Genomic DNA, 21,174 nt, shown 5'->3' on the forward strand with positions numbered 1-21,174 from the left:
CACTTCAGTTAAACTTTCTGCAGAAGCCCCGGAAAGTCGGTTCCCACAACACGTGAGAGCGGCCGGCCGGGCCGGGGTGGGGGTGGGGGCTTCACGCCGACTCTGGCTCCGGAGGAGGGACTTTAGGACCCCTCCCTCTTCGGCCCCGAGTGAACCAGAAATTAGAATAAAATGTGTAAAACAGCGACCTCAAGTAACTTTGCAAAGGAATCTGCAGCATCTCCGCGGACGCTCAGAACCCCGGCTACCAGCGAAACGTCGGGGACCAACCAGTCCGCCTCAGCCCGGGAGGGAGGCGGGCGCCACGCCCCAGCCGCCGGCGCGTGACCCGGAAGTGCTCGGCGGCGGCGGCGGCGGCTGCGACGGCGGCGGGGGCGCGGCCAAAACGGCGCACACACGCGCGCGCGCGCTCCCCCGCGGAACTCCCGCCGGCCGCCCGGCGCTCTCCCGGAGGCGCGTCCGAGCCGCCGCGGCCGCCGCCAACATGGCCGAGACGAGCGAAGAGGTGGCGGTGCTGGTGCAGCGGGTGGTGAAGGACATCACTAACGCCTTCAGGAGGAATCCGCACATGTGAGTGGCGCGCCGGCGGCGCCGCCGCCTCCGCCGGATGCGGGGGTCGTCGTGGGGCGGGCAGGGGCGGGGCCGAGCCTGGAGCCGACCTCCGGGGGCACGTCCCGGCCCGCGCGCCCCTCTCGGGAGGGGACCGATCGAGGTTCGGGGCCCGACGGTCGTCGGCCGCCGCAGGGCCCGCTTTCCGCTACCGGAACGCGCCCGCGGGCGAGTCTCCAGAAGTGACCTCGGAAAATCACAACGGAGCGACTTTTTTCGCTCCCCTTCCCCGGGACTTCACGGAACTCGAAGGACTTCACGCGTGTGTCCCCAGCCTACATTCGTGTAAGGTACACGGGCACGCACGTTGTGGTCCTGCAGATGCTTTGTAAACACAACTCTTGGGAGGTTCATCCCGGACCGGTAGTGGGGAGGGGGGGGTCACCGATCATCTTTCCTTCAGTGAGTGGGCCAGTTTGCTCGCTGGAGCTAGTTTGAGGCTGCTTTTGACTCTCGCCCCACATGTCCCAAGATCGTGGAGGGACTCCGACGGAACAGTGTGCCTTGATGGTGAACAGAGCATTCACAGCAGTGTGGCCTCTGTAGGCACAGGATGCGACGGGTGGAAAGCCCAGGCAACCTTGACACTTTTTAGCATTAGCTGATTCATAGTTACGGGGAACATTTTAATTCTTTTCGTATCCAGATGCTGCCGCCCTCTCTAAGTAGGACACCACAGGACTGACGCGCGTCTCGCTCCCTCCTTCCTTTGCATGGTACTAGGAGTACTCCGGGAAGATCCCAGAAGAGACTGTATTCTTTTTGACACTTTTGCCTTCGTGTAACGAGTGAAAAAGGAAGCTATTAAAAGGAATGTCTACAGTATACAAAAGAGGAGGGAGAAGCAAGAATGTTTAATTTCCCTTCCTCTTTTTTCTCCCCGCTCACCGCAAAAGAAAGATACATGGAATCCAGTTTTACATTATTTTCACTTTCTCTAATTGTTCGTGAAGGTTTTTTTTTTAATATTCTATTTTTTAAACGGGAACACATGAATTATGCTTTTTGATGCATTTTAAACCGTAGGTACCAACCTTACATCTAAATGAAGGGTTCTTTTCCTTCAAAGCAGTGCCTATAAAAATTAAGACCTCAGATGTCTTGCTCCCTGCGGTACACAATTGGAGACCTGTAATAGTGCCTCATTAAAAACAAAACGCTGCTAGCCTCGAAACACACCTGCCTCTGAGAGCGTCCTCATCTTTTCCCCTTGTCACTGCTGCCTTTTTTTAAATGAGCGTTTGGAATGTTTTCTTGGCAGTAACCATAGTGGGTACTGGGTCTTGTAAAGAATGCTTTGATGCCTTGTATATCAGTCTTTCAGTCCCTTTTCGAGAATGAGAGCTTCAGTGTAAGTAAGAGACAACCTCAAAAAAAGTTTGTTTAAGGGAATGTTTAAGGGAATGGCCTATTTTCTCATCACTGATGTTGTTTTTCTTGAAATTGTAGCGGGGATTAGAAGCCTAATAAATACAGCGATCACAGTTTCTCTTCTTTAAGGTAGATTGAAAAAGCGCATCAGAGGCGCCTGGGTGGCTCAGTCTGTTAAGTATCTGACTCTTGGTTTCAGCTCAGGTCATGATCTCAGGGACCTGAGATGGAGCCCTGCTCCTGCATCAGGCTCCCTGCTCAGCGGGCAGTCGGCTTCCCCCTCTCCCTTACCCCCCCTTTTCTCTTTCTCAAATAAATAAATATTTTTTAAAAATCAGTGTTTTATATTTGAAGAAACAGATTGAGTGTTCACTGGTGTGGGGGGTTAGAGCACAGTTTGGAATACATCTCAGTTTTTCTGGATCACTCATAAAGGACTTTAATGCCCCAATCATTTTTTTTTTAAAGATTTTATTTATTTATTTGACAGACAGAGATCACAAGTAGGCAGAGAGGCAGGCAGAGAGAGAGGGAAGCAGGCTTCCTGCGGAGCAGGGAGCCCGATGCGGGGCTTGATCCCAGGACCCTGAGATCATGACCCGAGCCGAAGGCAGCAGCCCAAACCACTGAGCCACCCAGGCGCCCCCCCAATCATATTTTTCATGGTGAAAGCTCACATGCTCTCTATCAGTGCATAATTTAATATTACTAATAAGCATTTGGGTCATTCAAAGATTTAAAAGGTTGAAATAAGTTGAGCATTTGAAAGTTGAAATGATACATAATACAGGTGCAAAGAATTTAAGTAGCTTAACTAACTCATTGTTTAATATTAATTTTCAGCGCTTTTGTGGTATATATTTTGTATAATAATGATATCTTCAATAATATTACTATGTGGCATCTTTAAAAATGTCTTATGGTTTGGAATTTGTTTTGTTTTGTTTTGTTTTTTGATTGCCTGTACTTCTTCCCCTAATCTAGCCCTCTTACTTCCAAAATAAATAGGCTGTATTTCTGGTTAAAAGAAAAAAAGAGGACATTGTTTATCTCAATAGTTAGTTACCTAATTATACTTTTCAGTATTATAGGAAAAAGTTTTTCATTCTTTTAGTTTTCCTTTTTTCTTCACACACAAGATAGATTGTAATTTTATTAGACATCATCTACTCCATTAAACATATTGACTTTGTTTCTGTAAAAATGCCTACCCAGGAGAAGTCGAACATACATTGGTTAAGATGTGGATTTTATTACTGGTAGATGTGGATAGGTTACCCTCTGTCAACTTCATTCTCCTTTTGATCTAGTGAGGTTGATGAGAATGCAGGAAAATCACCTTGCCCAATGTCTGGCCCTTAGCTGCCACTAGCTAAATGTTAGATTTAACCTGAATTTCTGTATTCCTCAGAAAACCATATTAGCCAACTGCATGGTGAATGTGAAATACTTTATAAGTTGAAAAATACCATACGAATTTTTGTACGGTTGACTCTTGGAGAATACCATTGGAAAAAGCGCTGAAGTCTTGACCCAGGGACTAGCAGTAGCTTACTAAATAGGCCTATGCTGATGTGGAAGAGAGCTGTTTATGGTGTAATTAGGGTCATATCAAAAGTCTCTTGCCCACCAAGTTATTTTTTTATTACTGTTTAAAATATTAATTGAACTCTGACTGTTGATGAGATGTTATAGGTACTGTCCTCACAGTGTAGAATGGGAAGTATTCTTATACTCAAGGCACAGAAGTATCTGTGGTGGTGGCATTGTCCTGTCTGTGCTGTTTAGTATGCTTGCGTACTTGAAATGTGGCTAATGTGAATGGGGAACTGAATTTTAAATTTTATTTAATGTTAATTAACTTATACATAGTGCCCATATGTGCCTAGTGACTACTGTATTGCACACTGTAGCTCTGGATGGAGACACAAGACCCACCTGCATGCACAGTGAATTAACCTTGCAAGGCAGCTGGTGATAAAGGCTGGACTGAGCAAGTGCTGGGAGAGTGTACTAGGTGTAGGAGGAAGGCTTTTTGTGCCTAGGCCAGGGCCCTTAAGGGAGGCGGGTTTGAGCTGAACATTGAAGGTTGGGTAGGATTTACAGTCTCAGAGACAGAGCCAAGGACCTCCACACGAAACTGTGAATTAACCCAAAGTAGCAAAATGTGATTGAGAAGATAATAGTAGAGTCAGGTTATGGAAGTCCTTGACTATGTGGCTTAATTTCTTTCATTCCATGTATGCATTCAGCAAAAGAGCACCTGTATTTGACAGATACAATTCTAGACCCTGGATGTGCAGGTCTAGGAGTGGGACGCACATATCACACATCGTCCTTGGTCCAGTAGGACAAACCAACGCACAGAATATGAAAGGAGCCTGAAAGAATTAGAAGGATACTTGGAAGGAATAATAACAGAGGGGCCTAACTTAAATGAGAACCTCAAAATAAATCTTTTAAGGAAATAGCAACTAAATTGGGACATCAGGGATGGATGAGTTGGTAAGAGAAAACAGCCTTCCCAGGCAGTGACTAGGCCCCGGTAACTTTGGATAACTTTAGAGTAAGGGAGTAGTAAGGAAAAGCACATCTTTAAATTGAATTTGAAGAGTAGGAAACCACAAGTCTGAATTGTCTTCTTACACTTAATTTTTTATCTATGTATTTAAATAATAGCATAGTTGTAAAAATTTGGATTTGGAATCTGGCAGTCCTGGATTTGAATCTTAGCTTATCAATCAGTAACTGGTAGACTTAGACAAGACTCTTTCTTCATCTATAAAAGGGGTTAAAATTCCTACCTTAAATTCCTTGTGTGAAATAAATGAAACACAGAGCCCTGCACACAACAGTCAATAGACAGTAGCAGTTTTTGTAGCTTTTTTTTTTTTTTAAAGATTTTATTTATTTATTTGACAGAGATCACAGTAGGCAGAGAGGCAGGCAGAGAGAGAGAGGAGGAAGCAGGCTCCCTACTGACCAGAGAGCCCGATGCGGGACTCGATCCCGGGACCCTGAAATCATGACCTGAGCCGAAGGCAGCGGCTTAACCCACTGAGCCACCCAGGCGCCCCTGTAGCTGTTTTTAAAATATGTCCAGTCATACCATTCCAGCAATACATGGAGTTGTACTCTTTAGAATTGAGAAAGACCATGAGGTTTCTGAAATATCTTGATCACCAGGCAAAGTTTTAGTTATCAATATGAAAGGGTCAGTTCCTTTAGATATTTTGCTAACTTTACTTTTTAGTCATTTTAGAAAGAATTCCAGTTTGAAGGTGGAAAAATCCCCTTTTTAAAAAGATTTTATTTATCTGAGAGAGAGAAAGGGAGAGGACATGAGGAGGGAGAAGGGTAGAGAGAGAAGGAGAGAGAGAATCTCTAGCAGACCCTGCTCTGAGCACAGAATAGGACTCAGGGCTCTGTTTCACGACCCTGAGATCATGACATGAACCGAAATCAAGAGTGGGACTCTTAACTGACGGAGCCACCCAGGTGCCCCCCCAAATAACTTTTAGGCTAAGATTTGGCCGTTTCCTGAATCCTTGGGCTGAGTTTTCTGTATGGTCACTCCATATTACTGGGTTCAGTTTAGTATATTTTAGGATCATTCTTCCCTCCCAAAGGGGAGACTGGGTGATACTACTTTTGAAAATAATATGCGAGCCTACTCTTAATTGATGATGTTTCTGAAATTGCAGGTAAGGAAAGCTGTCTAAACGGGGAGTAAAGTCAATGTCTGTATTACCTGAACTTTGAACTTCATTTGGAAGTCAGTGGGTCTCCATTGTGAATTGAAGCACTCAGAAAGCTGTTGGTGCTTTGTATGATCTTTTTAAGTAAGGTTGTTGGTTCATTCCATTGTGCTGGTTTTTTTGAGCAGCCCTTAAAAGTAACCTAGTAAGTGAGGTTCGTGGTATCTGAGGATATTAGAACTTTTTCACCATCCCGAACCTTCAGGTCTTTAACAATCCTATGACATTGGTAATGTAGGTAATTATTTGAGTGTCCTTGTTAAATATCAGGGATCTAATTCTCAGAAACCTAAAAATATAAAAGACTGTAATTTAGTTGTAGCAAAAGAATCAGAAATTTCTCTTTTAACATTATTTCACAAGGAAAAAACTGGAGATATATCTGGTATGTATAGTACATTTCTTGCAGCCATTAAAAATATAAAAAATAATTATGGAGGAAGATGTTTAATATAAATTGTTAAATTCTAAAAAAGCATTGTAGGATTCTAACAACGTGGACAGAACTACAGTGTATTATGCTAAGTGAAATAAGTCAGAGAAATACAAATGATTTCACTCACATGTAGAATTCAAGAAAGAAAACAGATGAACATAGGGGAAGGGAAGGAAAAATAAGATAAAAACAGAGGGCGGCAAACCGGAAGAGACTCCCATGTAGAGAACAAACTGAGGGTTGCTGGAGGGGGGGTCGGTGGGAGAATAGGCCAAATGGGGGATGGGCATGAAGGGGATTCTGGATGTAATGAGTACTGTGTGCTATTTATCAGTGGTGAGTCACCAAATTCTACTTCTGAAACTGATACGACACTGTATGTTAACTAACTTGAATTTAAATAAAAATTAATGAATAAAAGGAAAAAAAAAACACTGTAGGAGAGCATGTCCACTATAATACCACTTCTGTAAAAACACTTAGAAAAAAAGGGTGCATACCCAAGCAGTAGTGTAGACGGATAGACAGACTTTTAGTTTGTACCCCCCACCTTGAGTTTTCTAACTTTTCTTGTATATAAAATTAGAATTTAAATAGCCAGAAATCTAGAAGGAATTTTACTAAATCCTGCTTGCTTTCACTGATGTTTTTTTTATCTTCAGTGTCTTGGGTTTGGGGCTGACTATTAAGAGATCCAGATTTTTTTTTTTTTTAAAGATTTTATTTATTTATTTGACAGACAGAGACCACAAGTAAGCAGAGAGGCAGGCAGAGAAAGAGGAGGAAGCAGGCTCCCTGCTGAGCAGAGAGCCCGATGTGGGGCTCCATCCCAGGACCCTGGGATCATGACCTGAGCCGAAGGCAGAGGCTTTAACCCACTGAGCCACCCAGGCGCCCCGAGATCCAGATTTTTAACTTAGCATTAGTGGTGTGATGGTTGACCTTGGGTAATCATTTTAACCTCAGTGGACCTCAGTTTTCTTGTCTGACAAAATGAGATACTGGGGGGGGGGGGGATGAGGCCCCTCCCAATTTTAAAATGATTCTAGAATCCTATTCTAAATTATGTGAAAAAAAAAAGTGGACTACGACCTGAGGGACTCAGCATAGGAGAACTCTGAAGTCAAATACGCTGTTAACTTGGAAGCTTATTGACCTACCTATCTTTATCAAGTACAGATTATATTTTTAGGAAGCAGCAAAGCACTGTATTTTAGGGTCAAATCACTTGACAAAGGCTTAATGTTTTTGCTTCACCTTGCCATCTGTTAATCAAATAACTTTTCTGGTTGGCCTCAGGCTCTTGACTGAATTAAAAATCTGCATCTTTGCCTGTTACTTCCAGCTTACCACATGCTCTACCTTGTAATATTTGTTCTTCCTAAGGGGCATTATTATTCCTCAGATAAGGATCCCAATGACAAGTGGCTTGCCATATTCCCATTTGACTCTCAGTGGTAGAACGGAAGCTAGCTAGAACCCTGGACCTTGGAAGATGGACCACTTTTGTCTACATCCTATTACCTCTCTCTGATGTTTTCCCTAGTGCTTTACATTCTGTGATATGGCCACTTCCATGAGAATAACTGTCAGGTTTCTCAGTCAGAATTTGGAAGCTGAAAGAGACCTAGCAGTCCATTTCCCTTATTTAGAGATGTAATGCAGTTCCACCGTTTTACAAATGAGGAAATTAAGGTCTGTAGAAGCCAAATGATAGATAAGGCCCATGTAGATGAAATCCTGACAGAGCTAGGACTTGGATCCATCGCATTAGAAGGAAGTCAGAGATAATGTTCTTTTGGAGAGTCAAGAAGGGATATTCTTTGAAAACCATTTATTTGAATATTTTCACTGAAGTGCGTAATAATCAACCTTTCAGGAGCAGTTACTGAGCATCTGCTATATCAAGACAGTATTGTTTTTTTTTTTTTAATTAGTTCTTGAAAGAATGGTACCCAACTAAAGAAGTGTGTTTTTTATTTGTGCAGATGGCTCTGTCCTTTCATTTAGGTACTGAATTAATTACTGGACATTTTATTTTTGGCGTTAATAATGAGCAAGGCAGGTTTTTACATTGTGAATTTGAGTAACTGCTCCTCCCTCGCAAATGGACTGTACCACAAGGTAGAATCTTTTATTCTTGTTTATTCTTGTTACTCTAGCATTCATACTGTTGACTTAGGCAGTTCTTTGAAGTGTTTTAAGTGGTTATTAGATCTCGGAAAATAGACTTTCTTAAAATAATTTTGCTGTTTTCTTTAATTCTAGCTTAATTTTTTAATGTTCTATTTTATATAGTAAGACCTAAATATCAGAAAATGCCAGAGATACAGGCAAATGCTCTGGACATGGCTAGGTGTCCTAATGGTGAATTAGGTAGATGTTACATTAACCAAATACAAATGCAAAACATTTTGAAATACCAGATGTTGAGCTCAGATGTGCTCAGCATTGTTTCATGCTTCCTACAAAACTTTGTACTACTGGAATGGCAAAGTGTTAACATTTTATTATAGATATTGATGCAGTCTGCATCAAAACTATCAGCACTTCAGAGACTGGGACCACCTTGTTTTATTTTTGCATTTTCGGGACTTAACATAGTACTCAGTACCTTCCGGTACTCACAGAAGGTACTGATGTGATATATTAGAACACCTCTGAATCACGTGAGCCAGTCAAGACCATTTTCAAATTTTGTCAAGACCAAAAGCCTTAGGTCTCAAAATCTACTTCAAGTGAAAACAGCTTGAACGAATGGTTCGTGATTTAACCCATAGAGTACCCTTGTTTATCAATGAGTCCCTATCTCATTAATGAAGTGATCAGTAGAAAGTAGATTATGTCCGAGCTATCTAGTGTGGAGTTTCCAGGAGAGATTCTATTGTAGCTCCACAACTTCCCACCAATTTGTGATGGTGGCCCAAGAGGACTTTTCTATACCCTGTAATTGTCCCTGTTTCCCCCTCTTGTATCTACCAAACTACTTTGTTCTTGGTTGGAGAATTCCAGGGACATAATAGAAAATGTCATACATAACTTCTGAAAACCAGTTTTTTATTATTTTAATGTAGGCAGTTATCATAACATCTTTGTAATTGAAAGGCATGTGCAGTTTTTGCAAAACCATCTTTATGTTTGCTGGTTCATTTACTGTGTATGTCAGCTGCTGTACATTTATTAAATTTTTGCCTCAAATATAAATTTTCAAATTAAGGGAGGCAGTTTGAAGGACATGGATGCCGCCTTAAATGAAAATGACCTAAATTCTGGAATGTATTTTGTGTTTTAGCAGCATTTATCAGTGTGTGGTTTTTTTTTTTTTAATTCAATGACTTATGAATGATTATAAAGAAGAAAAATGGCCCCCAATCTTATTGAAAAGGCGACTTTTATTGATAATTTGTTTCTCCTCTGCATAGATTAAGTATAAGTACATTTATTGACATATTTTTAAAACAAATAATACATACAAATGATTAGAAAATTTCAACTGTATAAAAATAAAATACTTTATCTCCCCCCAAATTTCTTGGGCTCCTTTTTCAAAAAAAACTATACAAAATGCTTTACACTATATACTTGGTATTTTGCTCTTTTTCTGGTTTTATATGTCTTGACAGTCTTTCCATACCAGCAGATGCGAATCTGTCTCCACCACCTCTACCTTGTGCACCTCTACCACATGGATTACCCTATTTATTCTACCCCTCTTATACTGATACATAGTTAGATTGTTTCCTGTTTGGTTGCAATGTTGCAGTAAACATTCTGTTGGCACATTTTGGCATAGGATAATTTCTGAGCAGTGGAATCACTGGGGCTCAGAGTATATGCAATTTAAAATTTGGAAGACATTTTCAAAATTCCATCCAAAGACAAGTTTTCATTTTTATCACAAAGTCAGCATACTAATTTTTCTGTACTCTTGACTGTATTAAAAAACATTTTTTAAAATTTCTACTAATCTAGCAGGTAAACTAAATAATATTTTTAAGAAAGGGAAATATGGGGGCGCTTGGGTGGCTCAGTCAGTTAAGTGACTCTTGATTTCCGTTCAAGTCATGATCTCAGAGCCCTGCTATTGAGCCCACAACAGGCTCTCTGCTCAGCAGGGAGTCTGCTTGAAGGGTGTCTCTCTCTTCCTCTGCCCTTCCTCTCTCTCCCTCTTCCCCCACAAAAAATAAATCTTTAAAAAAAAGACAAAGAGAAATATGTTACTTTTCTTTTTAATAGTCTGTAGGATTTGAAAAATGTTGAAAAAACAAATAGTCTTATCTTGAATTCTTCTTTTTGTTTTACATATTAAGAGATGAAATTGGCCTGATCCCATGCCCTGAAGCTAGGTATAACCGGAGTCCCATAGTCCTGGTTGAAAACAAACTTGGTGTGGAGAGCTGGTGTGTCAAGTTCCTCTTACCTTATGTCCACAACAAGCTCCTTTTGTACAGAACAAGAAAGCAATGGCTGAACAAAGATGGTGAGTATGAACTCTGTCCTCCTCCTTTGTTTTTTGGAAACCACAGGGAATACAGGGGGAGGAGCCTTCTCTGGGTGTTGGCATTCCTGGATTTGGGTTCTGGCTCTTTCATTCGCTGCCTGGGTGGCAGCTTAACCTCTCTGTCAAAGGAGGAGTTTGAACCTGTCAGTACTTTCTCGTTTTGACTCCATAGTGATACAGGATTCCAGGCTACCTACTGCAGCCTGGACAGTACAGCAGAGCAGTTCTGATTTTACCTTGTTATGTATCATGGTTATTCATAAAATTTTATTTGAAGAAGACATCCTATGGCTGTAAAAGAAAGTTGGAAAAATACTGAAGAGGACTCTAGTTCCTTCAAGCTCAGATTTCTGGTTTCTAATCCTTTAGGAACTCTAAAAGCTACAGAACTCATTTTGGTAGCAGACCAAATGGGATAACAGAGGGATGATGGTGTTAGTTACACTGTGACCCAGCTCAGTGATTTATGGAGGTGCTGTTATGCTGTGAATCCCCGCTGAGCTTTGGGCCCTCTGTGTCTTCTTTCTATGCTGATAAAAGCAAAAGAAAACCATCCCAGCTTCCACTTCTTTTCTCCTCTGAGACAGCTCTTGCTGCACGGGACAATCTCTGTTCATCCTATCTGGTCTCTTTCCTTAGCTTTCCCCCCATATGAGATATTAAGCACCCTTGTGCATGAATTACCTTTGCTTTTTAGGTTAAAAAAAAAAAAGGTAGAATACTCATTCATGTTCTTAACTGTTTTTGTAAAGCCACCTGTTCCCATATACAGCCATACCTTCCGAAGTGCTCAGTATGCCTGGAGGCTCATTTTGAATAAGAACTTTGTGTCCTAGAGAATTTTAATTACCAGTTTGGTAGCCATTACCATGAGCCTACTCCTACCAGAAGCTGTTCTAAGTACTGTGGGGATGAAAAGATGAATAATATGTGTTCCTTTTACTCAAGAAGCTTACAGTTGGGTGAAAAACAATCTCTTTGTGGAGTGTCACCAAAGGCATGACATACTGATTTCCTTGTATTCCTCTTAGCATTGTCCTTAACATACTATCATAATAGCAATTTTCTCTGTTTAGGTCAGTAGAAAGGGAATCTGACTTGAAGATTTAATGTGACATAGTTTCTGTTTTCTGTGGGTTTCACTCAGTCAGTCCTCTGATACATACTTCTTGTAAGACTCTGCCTACGGGGGCACCTGGATGGCTCAGTGGGTTAAAGCCTCTGCCTTTGGCTCAGGTCATGATCTCAGGGTCCTGGGGTCAAGTCCCACGTAGGGCTCTCTTTGCGGGGAGCCTGCTTCCTCCTCTTTCTCTGCCTGCCTCCCTGCCTACTTGTGATTTCTGTCAAATAAATAAAATCTTAAAAAAAAAAAAAAAGATTCTGCCTACGTTTATGGCATAGCTTAAGTTTGTGGCATAAACTTAAAGCAATAAGTTTAGCCATAAATTTAAAAGTAAGGATATTTATGCATTGTTAGGCCCTCTTTCATTCTCCCTTCCATCACCCTAAAGTGGATAGTTTGTTTATGAAACCTATAGTAAGTTTCAGTAACATTAAGGTATAAAGTAACACCATACGAATCCATCAAGGTTGTTTTTTTTTTTTTTGGGGGGGGTTGTTTTGTTTTGTTTTTGTTTTGCCAAATACAGCTGTATTGTGTGTGTTCGTGCACACAAAAATGTATAATTGAGCCAATACATAACTAGCTTGGGGAGGTGGGGAGACAGATGATGATCTTGTAGTAAAGAAGAAACAGTATAAATTTTTAAAATGTCAAAGGCTACTGTTAATGTTGTATCAGATCATCATTTTTTGCCCATTCATGTATGCTAGCCTAGCCTGCCCTCTCCCTGCAGCCCTCCAGGTCCTTCTGTCCATTTTCCTATATCTTATATCTCTGGACACTGCCCTGCAGACTTTGCTGAGTCTCCTCATCGTGAAGTTTTAGTCTTTGTAGGCCCAAGAAGACCCACAAGAAGATCAAATGGTTAAGCTCACTCACACAAATAACTAGCACCTAAATTTTGAATTCTGGCACAACTGTGTGTGAGTACAGAAGCAATTTGATGTTATTTTAACTTATATCTTCATGGAAACAGTTTTTAATTTCCCATTTTGGGTGCATGGCGACAGTGTAGTTTAGTGTAGTATCACATACTACTCAGGTTGTGTATTGTATTAACAGTAAAAACATGGAAGTGAATTTCTAATGTGACAGAAAAAAGATACCTGAAAATGCTGATTAACAGAAGAGAATTCTGCCAAACTTGTTAACTGAAGCAGTTATTACACAGAGGTGAATATTGCTAAGGGAAAAAAGGGAAAAGTATTAGAAAAAGGCAGTTATTTTGTGAAAATGCTATACCTTTAAAGCAGTTTTTGTAGAATACATATATAAGAAGAGCCAAGTGAACAAAGCTCTCAGTTTAAGGATTTCAGAAACGTCCGTGTCTGTGTGTTTGATCATGCCCAAATCCTAGGCATCACCTAGGAATGTATTCTATTACTGAAGGTGACCTTTATTCTTGGGATAGATTTCTTTCTTTATAACCAGACTGAATTCATGCTCCCATTAATGTGCTGAATTCCTTAGGCGTTTGGAAAGCATCTGTACTAGTTAGAGTTCTCCAGAGAAACAATCAGAAAATTTTATATAGACTAACATGATTGTGGAGGCTGAAAAGTCCCATAGTCTTGCTTGCTTCAAGCTGGAGACCCAAGAAAGCCAATGATAAAATTTAGCTTGAGTTGAAGGCCTCAGACCCCAGGGGAGCCAGAGTTTTAAATCCCAGCCCAAAGGCCAGAGAAGATTAGGTGAGATGTCCGAACTCAAGCAGACAGACAGGGGGCAAAGACCTTTTATTGCAGATGGGTCCTCTATAGACCAGATGATGCGCACCCACATTGGGGAGGGCAGTCTGCTTCATGGAGTCTGCTGATTTCAGTGCTAATCTCACAGACATGCTCGGAAATAATGTTTACTAATGTTTCATCTGGACACCCTGTAGCCAGTCAAGTTTAATGGTAGAACCAAAGTCAACCATCACAGCATCCCTCTTCATTGCTTGGAGACTGATGTTTTTTTAAGTCTGCTGCCGTGTTAGCCTTATTTGGGTTGAGAGGGGAATGATACTGTGATTCTGATTTTTGAGAAATCCACGACAGAAATGAAGCGAGAGAGAAGGCCACAGATTGGAGTCCTCCCTGAGCAGAGGAGCTCTGGCGCACACTTGCACTGTCTCCAAGTGGGTCCTCCATCATTTGCGCTTGCTGCCCCCTCTTTCTCACAGCCTCTGCCAACTGTGCTCTCTTTAATGGCCATCTTCTGCTCTTCATGTCTTCTTTCTCACCTGGACAATTGTGATGACCCCATAGCTGGTCTACCCTGTTTTCAGTCTCTTCTGTAGCCTGTGTTCATCATGCCACTAGCCAGTCATTTCACATGTACGTCTCAGCAACACTTCTTTTTTTTTTTTTAAAGATTTATTTACTTATTTATTTGACAGAGAGAGTGAGCACAGGCAGACAGAGTGGCAGGCAGAGGCAGAGGGAGAAGCAGGCTCCCCACTGAGCAAGGAGCCCGATGTGGGACTCGATCCCAGGACGCTGGGATCATGACCTGAGCCAAAGGCAGCTGCTTAACCAACTGAGCCACCCAGGCGTCCCTCAGCAACACTTCTTAGAAACGCACTTTGAGAGGTGCTTTTCTGAAATACACATCTGTGCATCTTATTTCATGATGCCTACAGGGTCAGGTTGGGGTTCAAACTCCTTGGTATGGTATTCAAGGACCTTCACAGTCTGTCCCCAGCCTTCATTACCAGCTTTTCCTCTGCCTTACATTCGGCATCAGATCTTGTATATTCTCAGCTTCCAGGCTGATGGCAGCTCACAGACAGATTTCGTTTTGGCTTATAAAATGTTTCTTAAACTGTTTTTAATATGTTTGGTAAACATTTAAAGTCAGGATGAACTTTGAAAGTTCACATGGAAATCTGGATTTGTCTTCACTTGAAAAATCGAAAGTGTTGGATCGTAAATTTCTGCACGCCAACAGTTGGCTGGGGCTCCCAGCCTCTGCTTTTCTTGATGGGGTAAGCCTGTTGCAGTTGGCCACAGCCTCCTCGTGTCCTTCAGACACTAAGGCAGAGTGTCAGTTGCTACTTACTATCAGGTTTGCTTTGCTACTTTTTTGATGTTCATTTGAATGTAGAAGCATCAGGATCTGTAGCATTTGACATACTTCCCAGCCACAACACACTCTGTGCCACTTCTTGGACTTTACCGTGTCTTCCTGCTTTACTTCCATGCCTTCGCTGAGACTAGGTTCACATCTTATGTTGTCACCATTGTGATTAGCAGTGCTGTGCACACACGCAAAGGCTGTTTGACTACTTCGGGAAGCCAGGATTATGTCTCTTCAGCCCTACAGAAGTCCTTTATTCAGACCGCTTGCATAGTAGCACTTACCATGTGTCATCGTAGTGGATTATTTAAACATTTTTCCCGGGTAGATTGTGAGTTTGTTAAAAAGAGGGATTGTGGCTTGTCTGCCTTTATGTCCTCGGCTCCTTTATGTTTTCAATAGACATTTGTCAAATGAGTAGTGAGAGTTTGGTAAGCAAGAGGATTTAGCTTAGTCTGGCTATCGATTCAATGACTGTATTCTGTAATGAAAGGGCCTTTCTTGTGTTTATCACATAGCTTTATCTCAAACCTCACTTCTTGTGGTCACCAGAATGTATTTTGGAGAAGGAGGTTAACCAATCCAAACGATCTTGGACATATTTCTAGAGGCCTGGAAACATATCTCTGTCAGGGACAGTTGGCAAATGCAATGACCATTACCAGGTGACTGCTGGCTTTGGGCCATTTCTGGAATCCCATTGTGGCTAAGAAGGAATTGATTTTTCTCCGACTTTTCCTTAGCATCCTTTTGTCCTCTCCTTGTCACAGTTGGAATTTAGCTACTTTCCTTGGTTCATTTTCTCCTGGTGATGGGATGATGAATTAGTCATGTATCGGAGTGGTTTAACAAAGGAACATTTGTTTGCTGGCATATGTTCTGGTATTTGTAGAGAGATCTGTTTAATTTCAAGAGACCATAAGGACATCAGTACCTCACATCTTCTGGGTAACAAAGGATATGGTGTATGGTTGATAAAATGTAAAAGTAAAATAGTTTTAAAAAAGTAAAAAGTAAAAAAAAGTTAAAGTAAAATAGTTACCATCAGCTGTTGATCATACATGTTTATCTTTTGATCTTGGTTCCGCCCTGACTTGAAGAGGACAAAGTAATTGTAGACAGTGTGCTAGAGTAGAAAGAACATCTGCTTTGAAGGAAAACATCTAGATGTAGACTCAGTTGGTCAGCCTGCTGAAGTCATTTAGCAGTGACTTAAGGCAAATTATTGAACCTCTTCCTGTTTCTTCACCAAAAGAAGGGAATTGTAAAAGGCTTCAGAGGGCTTTTGAGAAGATCGCACGAGTTAGGATGTATAAAGCACCCAGTGAGGTGTGTCGCATATACTAGGCTCTCAGAAAACACGAGTTCCTTTCTCTGATTTAATCAGAACCAGTGGGGAAGAAAAAAAGAAAATCCATGTAATTCAGGAATGATTCTTTGATTATGCAATATTTCTAAACCTGTTGCTTCTCTTTCCCTTTCCTATCTCTGACATTTCGCTTTACCCCCACCTCTTGGATCTGACTGGAATGCTTCCTGAAGGAGGTCCTGTCTGAACTTGAGTCCTGAGTGGGGAGGACTTGGCAGTTTGTCAGACAGGACAGGAAAAAGGCTTGTGGCTGCAGGTGTTTTATACGTAACCCGTGAGGCCGTTGATGTTGTAAATCCTGAGATTCTTAGAAGCTGAGCAATAAGCTGCCGAGCGGTCACTGCTTAGCCCAGTTAGGCAGTTGTTTTCCTCCCTCTGGTGGCATCCAGTCCCAGTACAGCTGGCAGAGCTGGGCCAGGAGATAGAGGCTTGGAAACTGGAATTATCGTTGTGTGCTTGATGTGTGTCAGGTATTGTCCTAACACTTCGTGAGTGTGAATCGTGTAAGACCCATGAGGTGGTGCTATTATTAGCTCCATTTTACCTATGAGGAAGACACAGAGGCACAGAGAGGTTAAGCGCCTTGCCCAGGTACTTCCTGGAAAGTTGGGGCTGAGCTTTGAATCCAGCTGTTGCTGGTATCCTAGAGGTAGGATGAGCCCCGCTGGTAGAGGAAGCCTTCTTTGGATTAGCTTTTCTTCCCACACAGCCACAAAATGAAAAGTGGAAACTTTGGTATTTTCTGTGTTTACTGGTTTCTGCCTTGTCCTGCCTCCCAGAAGTATCTCTGTGATGGAAGAGGAACTTACCTTCCCTCTGATGGGGAAGGAGGGTTGTGTTAGGAGTGTGGTTGACCCTTCTGCAATGCAGAGATTACAGCACTGGACTCACCCCGCGTAGTGCATTCAAAAATCGGCATATATCTTCTGACTCCGAAAAACTTAACTAGGAACAGCCTACTGTTGATAGAAGACTTACTGATAACATAGTCAATGCAAATTTTGTATGTTACATATATTATTTACTGTATTCTTACAATAAAGTAAGCTAGAGAAAAGAAGATCATAAAGAAGAGAAAATACATTTACAGTACTGTACTGTACTTATTGAAAAAAATTCACAAATGGACCTGTGTGGCACAAACCCATGTTGTTCGAGGGTCAGCTGTACAAACAAATAGCGACTACCTTTAGTTACACACTTTTTTTTTTAAGATTTTATTTATTTATTTATTTATTTATTTATTTATTTGACAGAGAAAGAGTGAGAGAGGGCATGAGAGGGGTGAGGATCAGAGGGAGAAGCAGACTTCCTGCTGAGCAGGGAGCCCAATGTGGGACGTGATCCCGGGACTCCAGGATCATGATTTGGGCCTAAGTTAGTCGCTTAACCAGCTGAGCTATTCCTGGTGCCGCACACATTTCTTTTTAATGCCAAATAAAGAGAGTCTAATAAGTACCAGGTTACCTAGGTAGTGTTGGTTGAGCATTTACTATATGTCAAATAACGAGAACTGGAATAAATCTCACTCGGCTCACAACAGAGATTGATGTTCTCATCATTCTTGTTTCACAGATAAGGAAACTGATGTTCGAAAACGTTAAGTTACATAGGCAATTAAGTGGAGAAGCTGGGATTCAAACCTAGGTGCCATGGCTTATAATTCCTCTATGCTGTCGGTACACATGGAACTTTTTGGACAGGGGCCATATTTTTCTCATCTTTGTTGAGTGAATGAGTAATCTGAAGATGTATTAGAGAGGACCTGCCTCCAAAAAGTGCAGTCTCATCAAGAAGAGATTATTTATACAGTATCAGTAATCAAGTAAGATACATACGAACATAGAAATGAAGATTCCTGCAGGTAGGTAGGTCAGGAGAGACTTTATGGAAAAAAGAAAATTTTTGTTTAATAATCAGATAAAGGAGGACATTTCTGGCAGAGAGAGGAGCAAACAGGTAAAGCTGATTATCCAGAGAAGGTAGTCAGATAGGAGTTGCGTTTAGAGAATGGTGGGGTTTGACTCAGGTAGAGTATAGCACATGAAGGGCAGGTAGTAGAAGGGTGGCTGAGAGGAGATTGTGGGCTCTTGTTTTTGACCAGGTTCTAGTTTTCTGGTACATTTCTCCAGTACCCCGTGCTCTAGCCAAGTTCGGATGGCCACCACCTGTCGGAGAGCGCCCTGTGTGACCTTCCTTGCCTCTATCCGTGCTTATACTTTTTTCCAGTCTGCAGTGCCCTTTACCACTTTATCCATTTATAGCCTTCCCTTACTCCAGTAAGAATTAATTTCAACTGTTTTGGTGCTTCCCAAAATATGGTACATGTTTCCAGTTCATCATTATTTCATTTTGTCTTACATAATTCTTTGTATGTTTTCTCCAACTAAAGGGTAACCTTCTAGAAGGCAAGATCGGGTCTTATTTATCATTTTATCTCTTCTGCCAGTCTTAAGGGCCCAGTTTAATATTTGCACATAATCAGTAATTGGGATATTATGGTATTAAACAAGTTATGGTATAGAAAATTATAGTTATTTTTCTTGGTAAATATTAAATTAGTGCCAACAGCTTATAAAAGTAAAAGAATGAAGAGGTTAATAATTAGGATATCTTTATAGACATATTGTATTTATGCATATAATGACTTGTAATGAGGAAGATAGAGGTCAAAAATGTATTCTAGGGGCACCTGGGTGGCTCAGTGGGTTAAAGCCTCTGCCTTTGGCTCAGGTCATGGTCCCAGGGTCCTGGGATCGAGCCCCACATCAGGCTCTCTGCTTAGCGGGGAGCCTGCTTCCCCCTCTCTCTGCCTGCCTCTCTGTCTACTTGTAATCTCTGTCTGTCAAATAAGTAAATAAAATCTTCAAAAAAAAATGTATGCTAATCCTAGCTCTCATTTATTGAATGTTATAGTAATGAAATGATAGGCTCACAATACATGTTAATTTCATCAGATGGTTGAGAATTAAATAATTGATTTTTTCACTTAGAATATTTTTAAAAGAATACAGAGTTAAATTTATGCATGCTTTGGGGTTTTAAAAAGTTCATTAAACACTGAGATGTCCCAACTATTTATTATAGACAGGTATTTTAATTGCCATGTAATTAAATTATTAAAAACAGTCAGATGCTGGGGTGCCTGGGTGGCTCAGTGGGTTAAAGCCTCTTCCTTCCACTCAGGTCATGATCCCAGGGTCCTGGGATCAAGCCCCACATCAGGCTCTCTGCTCAGTGGGGAACCTGCTTCCTCCACTCTCTCTGCCTGCTTCTCTGCCTACTCGTGATCTCTGTCTGTCAAGTAAATGGATGGAATCTTAAAAAAAAAAAAAGTCAGATGCTCACTTTGCCATATACAGATTGGGTGCCCACAAGCAAATTATTTAAACTCTATAAATGTCAGTTTCCTTTCTGTGAAGCAAAACAAGAATATCTTGAGTCATAATCATGAGAACTCAATGAAATAATGTAAATAAAAGACCTCCAGTGGTGCCTGGTATACACTAATGCTAAATAGTTATAATTACTTTTATTATTTTATTTTACTTGGTGTTTGGTTGGTTAATATGAGCTTGGTAGAAGTTACTTTAATTTCATGGTCCTACATTGATCATCTTAATCCTAAAATTCTCTTTTCAGTTTTAGTAAAATGAAGATAATATGTCTAACTGTATTACTGATTTTGCCCTATTAAACAAGCTTATGGAGCTTATTTGAATGTATGGAAATTCTGATAGTACCATGATTGTCAAATAGCTAATGAATATTGAATAAAAATGAAATATTGTTTAAAAATGAAACTAGAAAATACTGAACAAAAATGAATAAGTATTTATATTAATGATTATAAATTAAAGTTATAAAATAAAACAAAAATAAAGTATAATTTTTTATCTGCTGCATTCATTTTTAAAATACCATTATATAGGTTAGAGTTACAGGGACATAAGTGCACTCCTGTTATCTTGGCAAAATGAGTAGAGGCTGTTCATTTGAAGGACAGTTTGGAAATGCTTAGTAGGAGCCATACTGGTGTTTGTATTGTTTGACATAGTAGTACAACTCCTGGGAATATGTACTGAGAAAATAATCTGTGAGACAAAAAGTGTGTTTACGGTAATATTATCTATAATAGTAAAAACAAACAGGAAAAAACCTAAAGAATGATAAAGATAAATGATAGTGTAGTACACTAAGGGTTGTTTTGCAGCTGTTAAAAATGCATACTATAGCAGTGCTGGAGAATGCATGTCAAATAATATTGAATGGAAAAGAGAACAAAGTGGTGCATTTATCATTGCTATGACTATGTAAAAATGTGGGTAAGAAAGGGTAATCTTTGCAGGCGAATGTAAATGAATTGTGTTAAATGATTAAGAGTGGGTCTTTTTTCCCTTTCTGAAAATTTGCAGATAGTTATTGAAATATTTGTGGAATTAAAAGAATAATTGTATGGTGCTCGCTTCGGCAGCACATATACTAAAATTGGAACGATACAGAGAAGATTAGCATGGCCCTGCGCAAGGATGACACGCAAATTCGTGAAATGTTCCATATTTTATGCGGTTTCCCCGTGAGCTGCCGCACTTCGTGGAGGAAACGGTATCGCTCAAAGTGGAAAAAAAAAAAAAAGAATAATTGTATGGAAATTATATTTCTTTTCCTTGGTCAATATTAAAGTAGAGCCAAAAACTATTAAAAAAATGAGTGAATAGTCTTCGTAGCCATATTGTATTGTAAAGTTATTTCAGAGTCAACTTTTAAGAGTAACTTTTATCATAAAGTAGAAAAAAATCTTGAGGGTAATCTTCATATTTCTGATGGCTTAGAACAGGATATCTGCCATTAAAGTTGTTATGACATAATATATATTAGTATAACATCAGGTACAGATACACAAGATATAACTTAAAGAAAAGCTAGGCTTCAAAGGGTAGGACT

At 40.6% G+C, this 21,174-nt stretch overlaps 2 protein-coding genes and 1 non-coding gene across 4 annotated transcripts in view; 2 read left to right on the forward strand and 1 right to left on the reverse strand.

Annotated features, from left to right (window-relative positions):
• The window catches only part of CFAP95 (cilia and flagella associated protein 95), a 171,991-nt gene extending 171,675 nt beyond the window's left edge, over positions 1-316 (reverse strand). Inside the window, exon 1 of the mRNA XM_059412324.1 lies at positions 189-316. The gene's annotated coding sequence lies outside the window, so the exon portion shown is untranslated. The remainder of the gene's footprint in view (positions 1-188) is intronic.
• Positions 317-412: 96 nt separating this feature from the next.
• Positions 413-21,174, forward strand: part of PTAR1 (protein prenyltransferase alpha subunit repeat containing 1) — a 50,539-nt gene continuing 29,777 nt past the window's right edge. For both annotated transcript variants that reach the window (XM_059411889.1, XM_059411891.1), the window contains exons 1-2: positions 413-570; positions 10,485-10,654. In XM_059411889.1, the coding sequence (XP_059267872.1) occupies positions 485-570; positions 10,485-10,654 (256 nt within the window). In that variant the 5' untranslated portion in view covers positions 413-484. The remainder of the gene's footprint in view (positions 571-10,484; positions 10,655-21,174) is intronic.
• On the forward strand, positions 20,689-20,794 carry LOC132025207 (U6 spliceosomal RNA). The gene has a single exon (XR_009406473.1). It is a non-coding gene; the product is annotated as a U6 spliceosomal RNA (small nuclear RNA).

This window comes from Mustela nigripes, chromosome 9 (assembly GCF_022355385.1).
Source record: "Mustela nigripes isolate SB6536 chromosome 9, MUSNIG.SB6536, whole genome shotgun sequence".
Taxonomy (NCBI): domain Eukaryota; kingdom Metazoa; phylum Chordata; class Mammalia; order Carnivora; family Mustelidae; genus Mustela; species Mustela nigripes.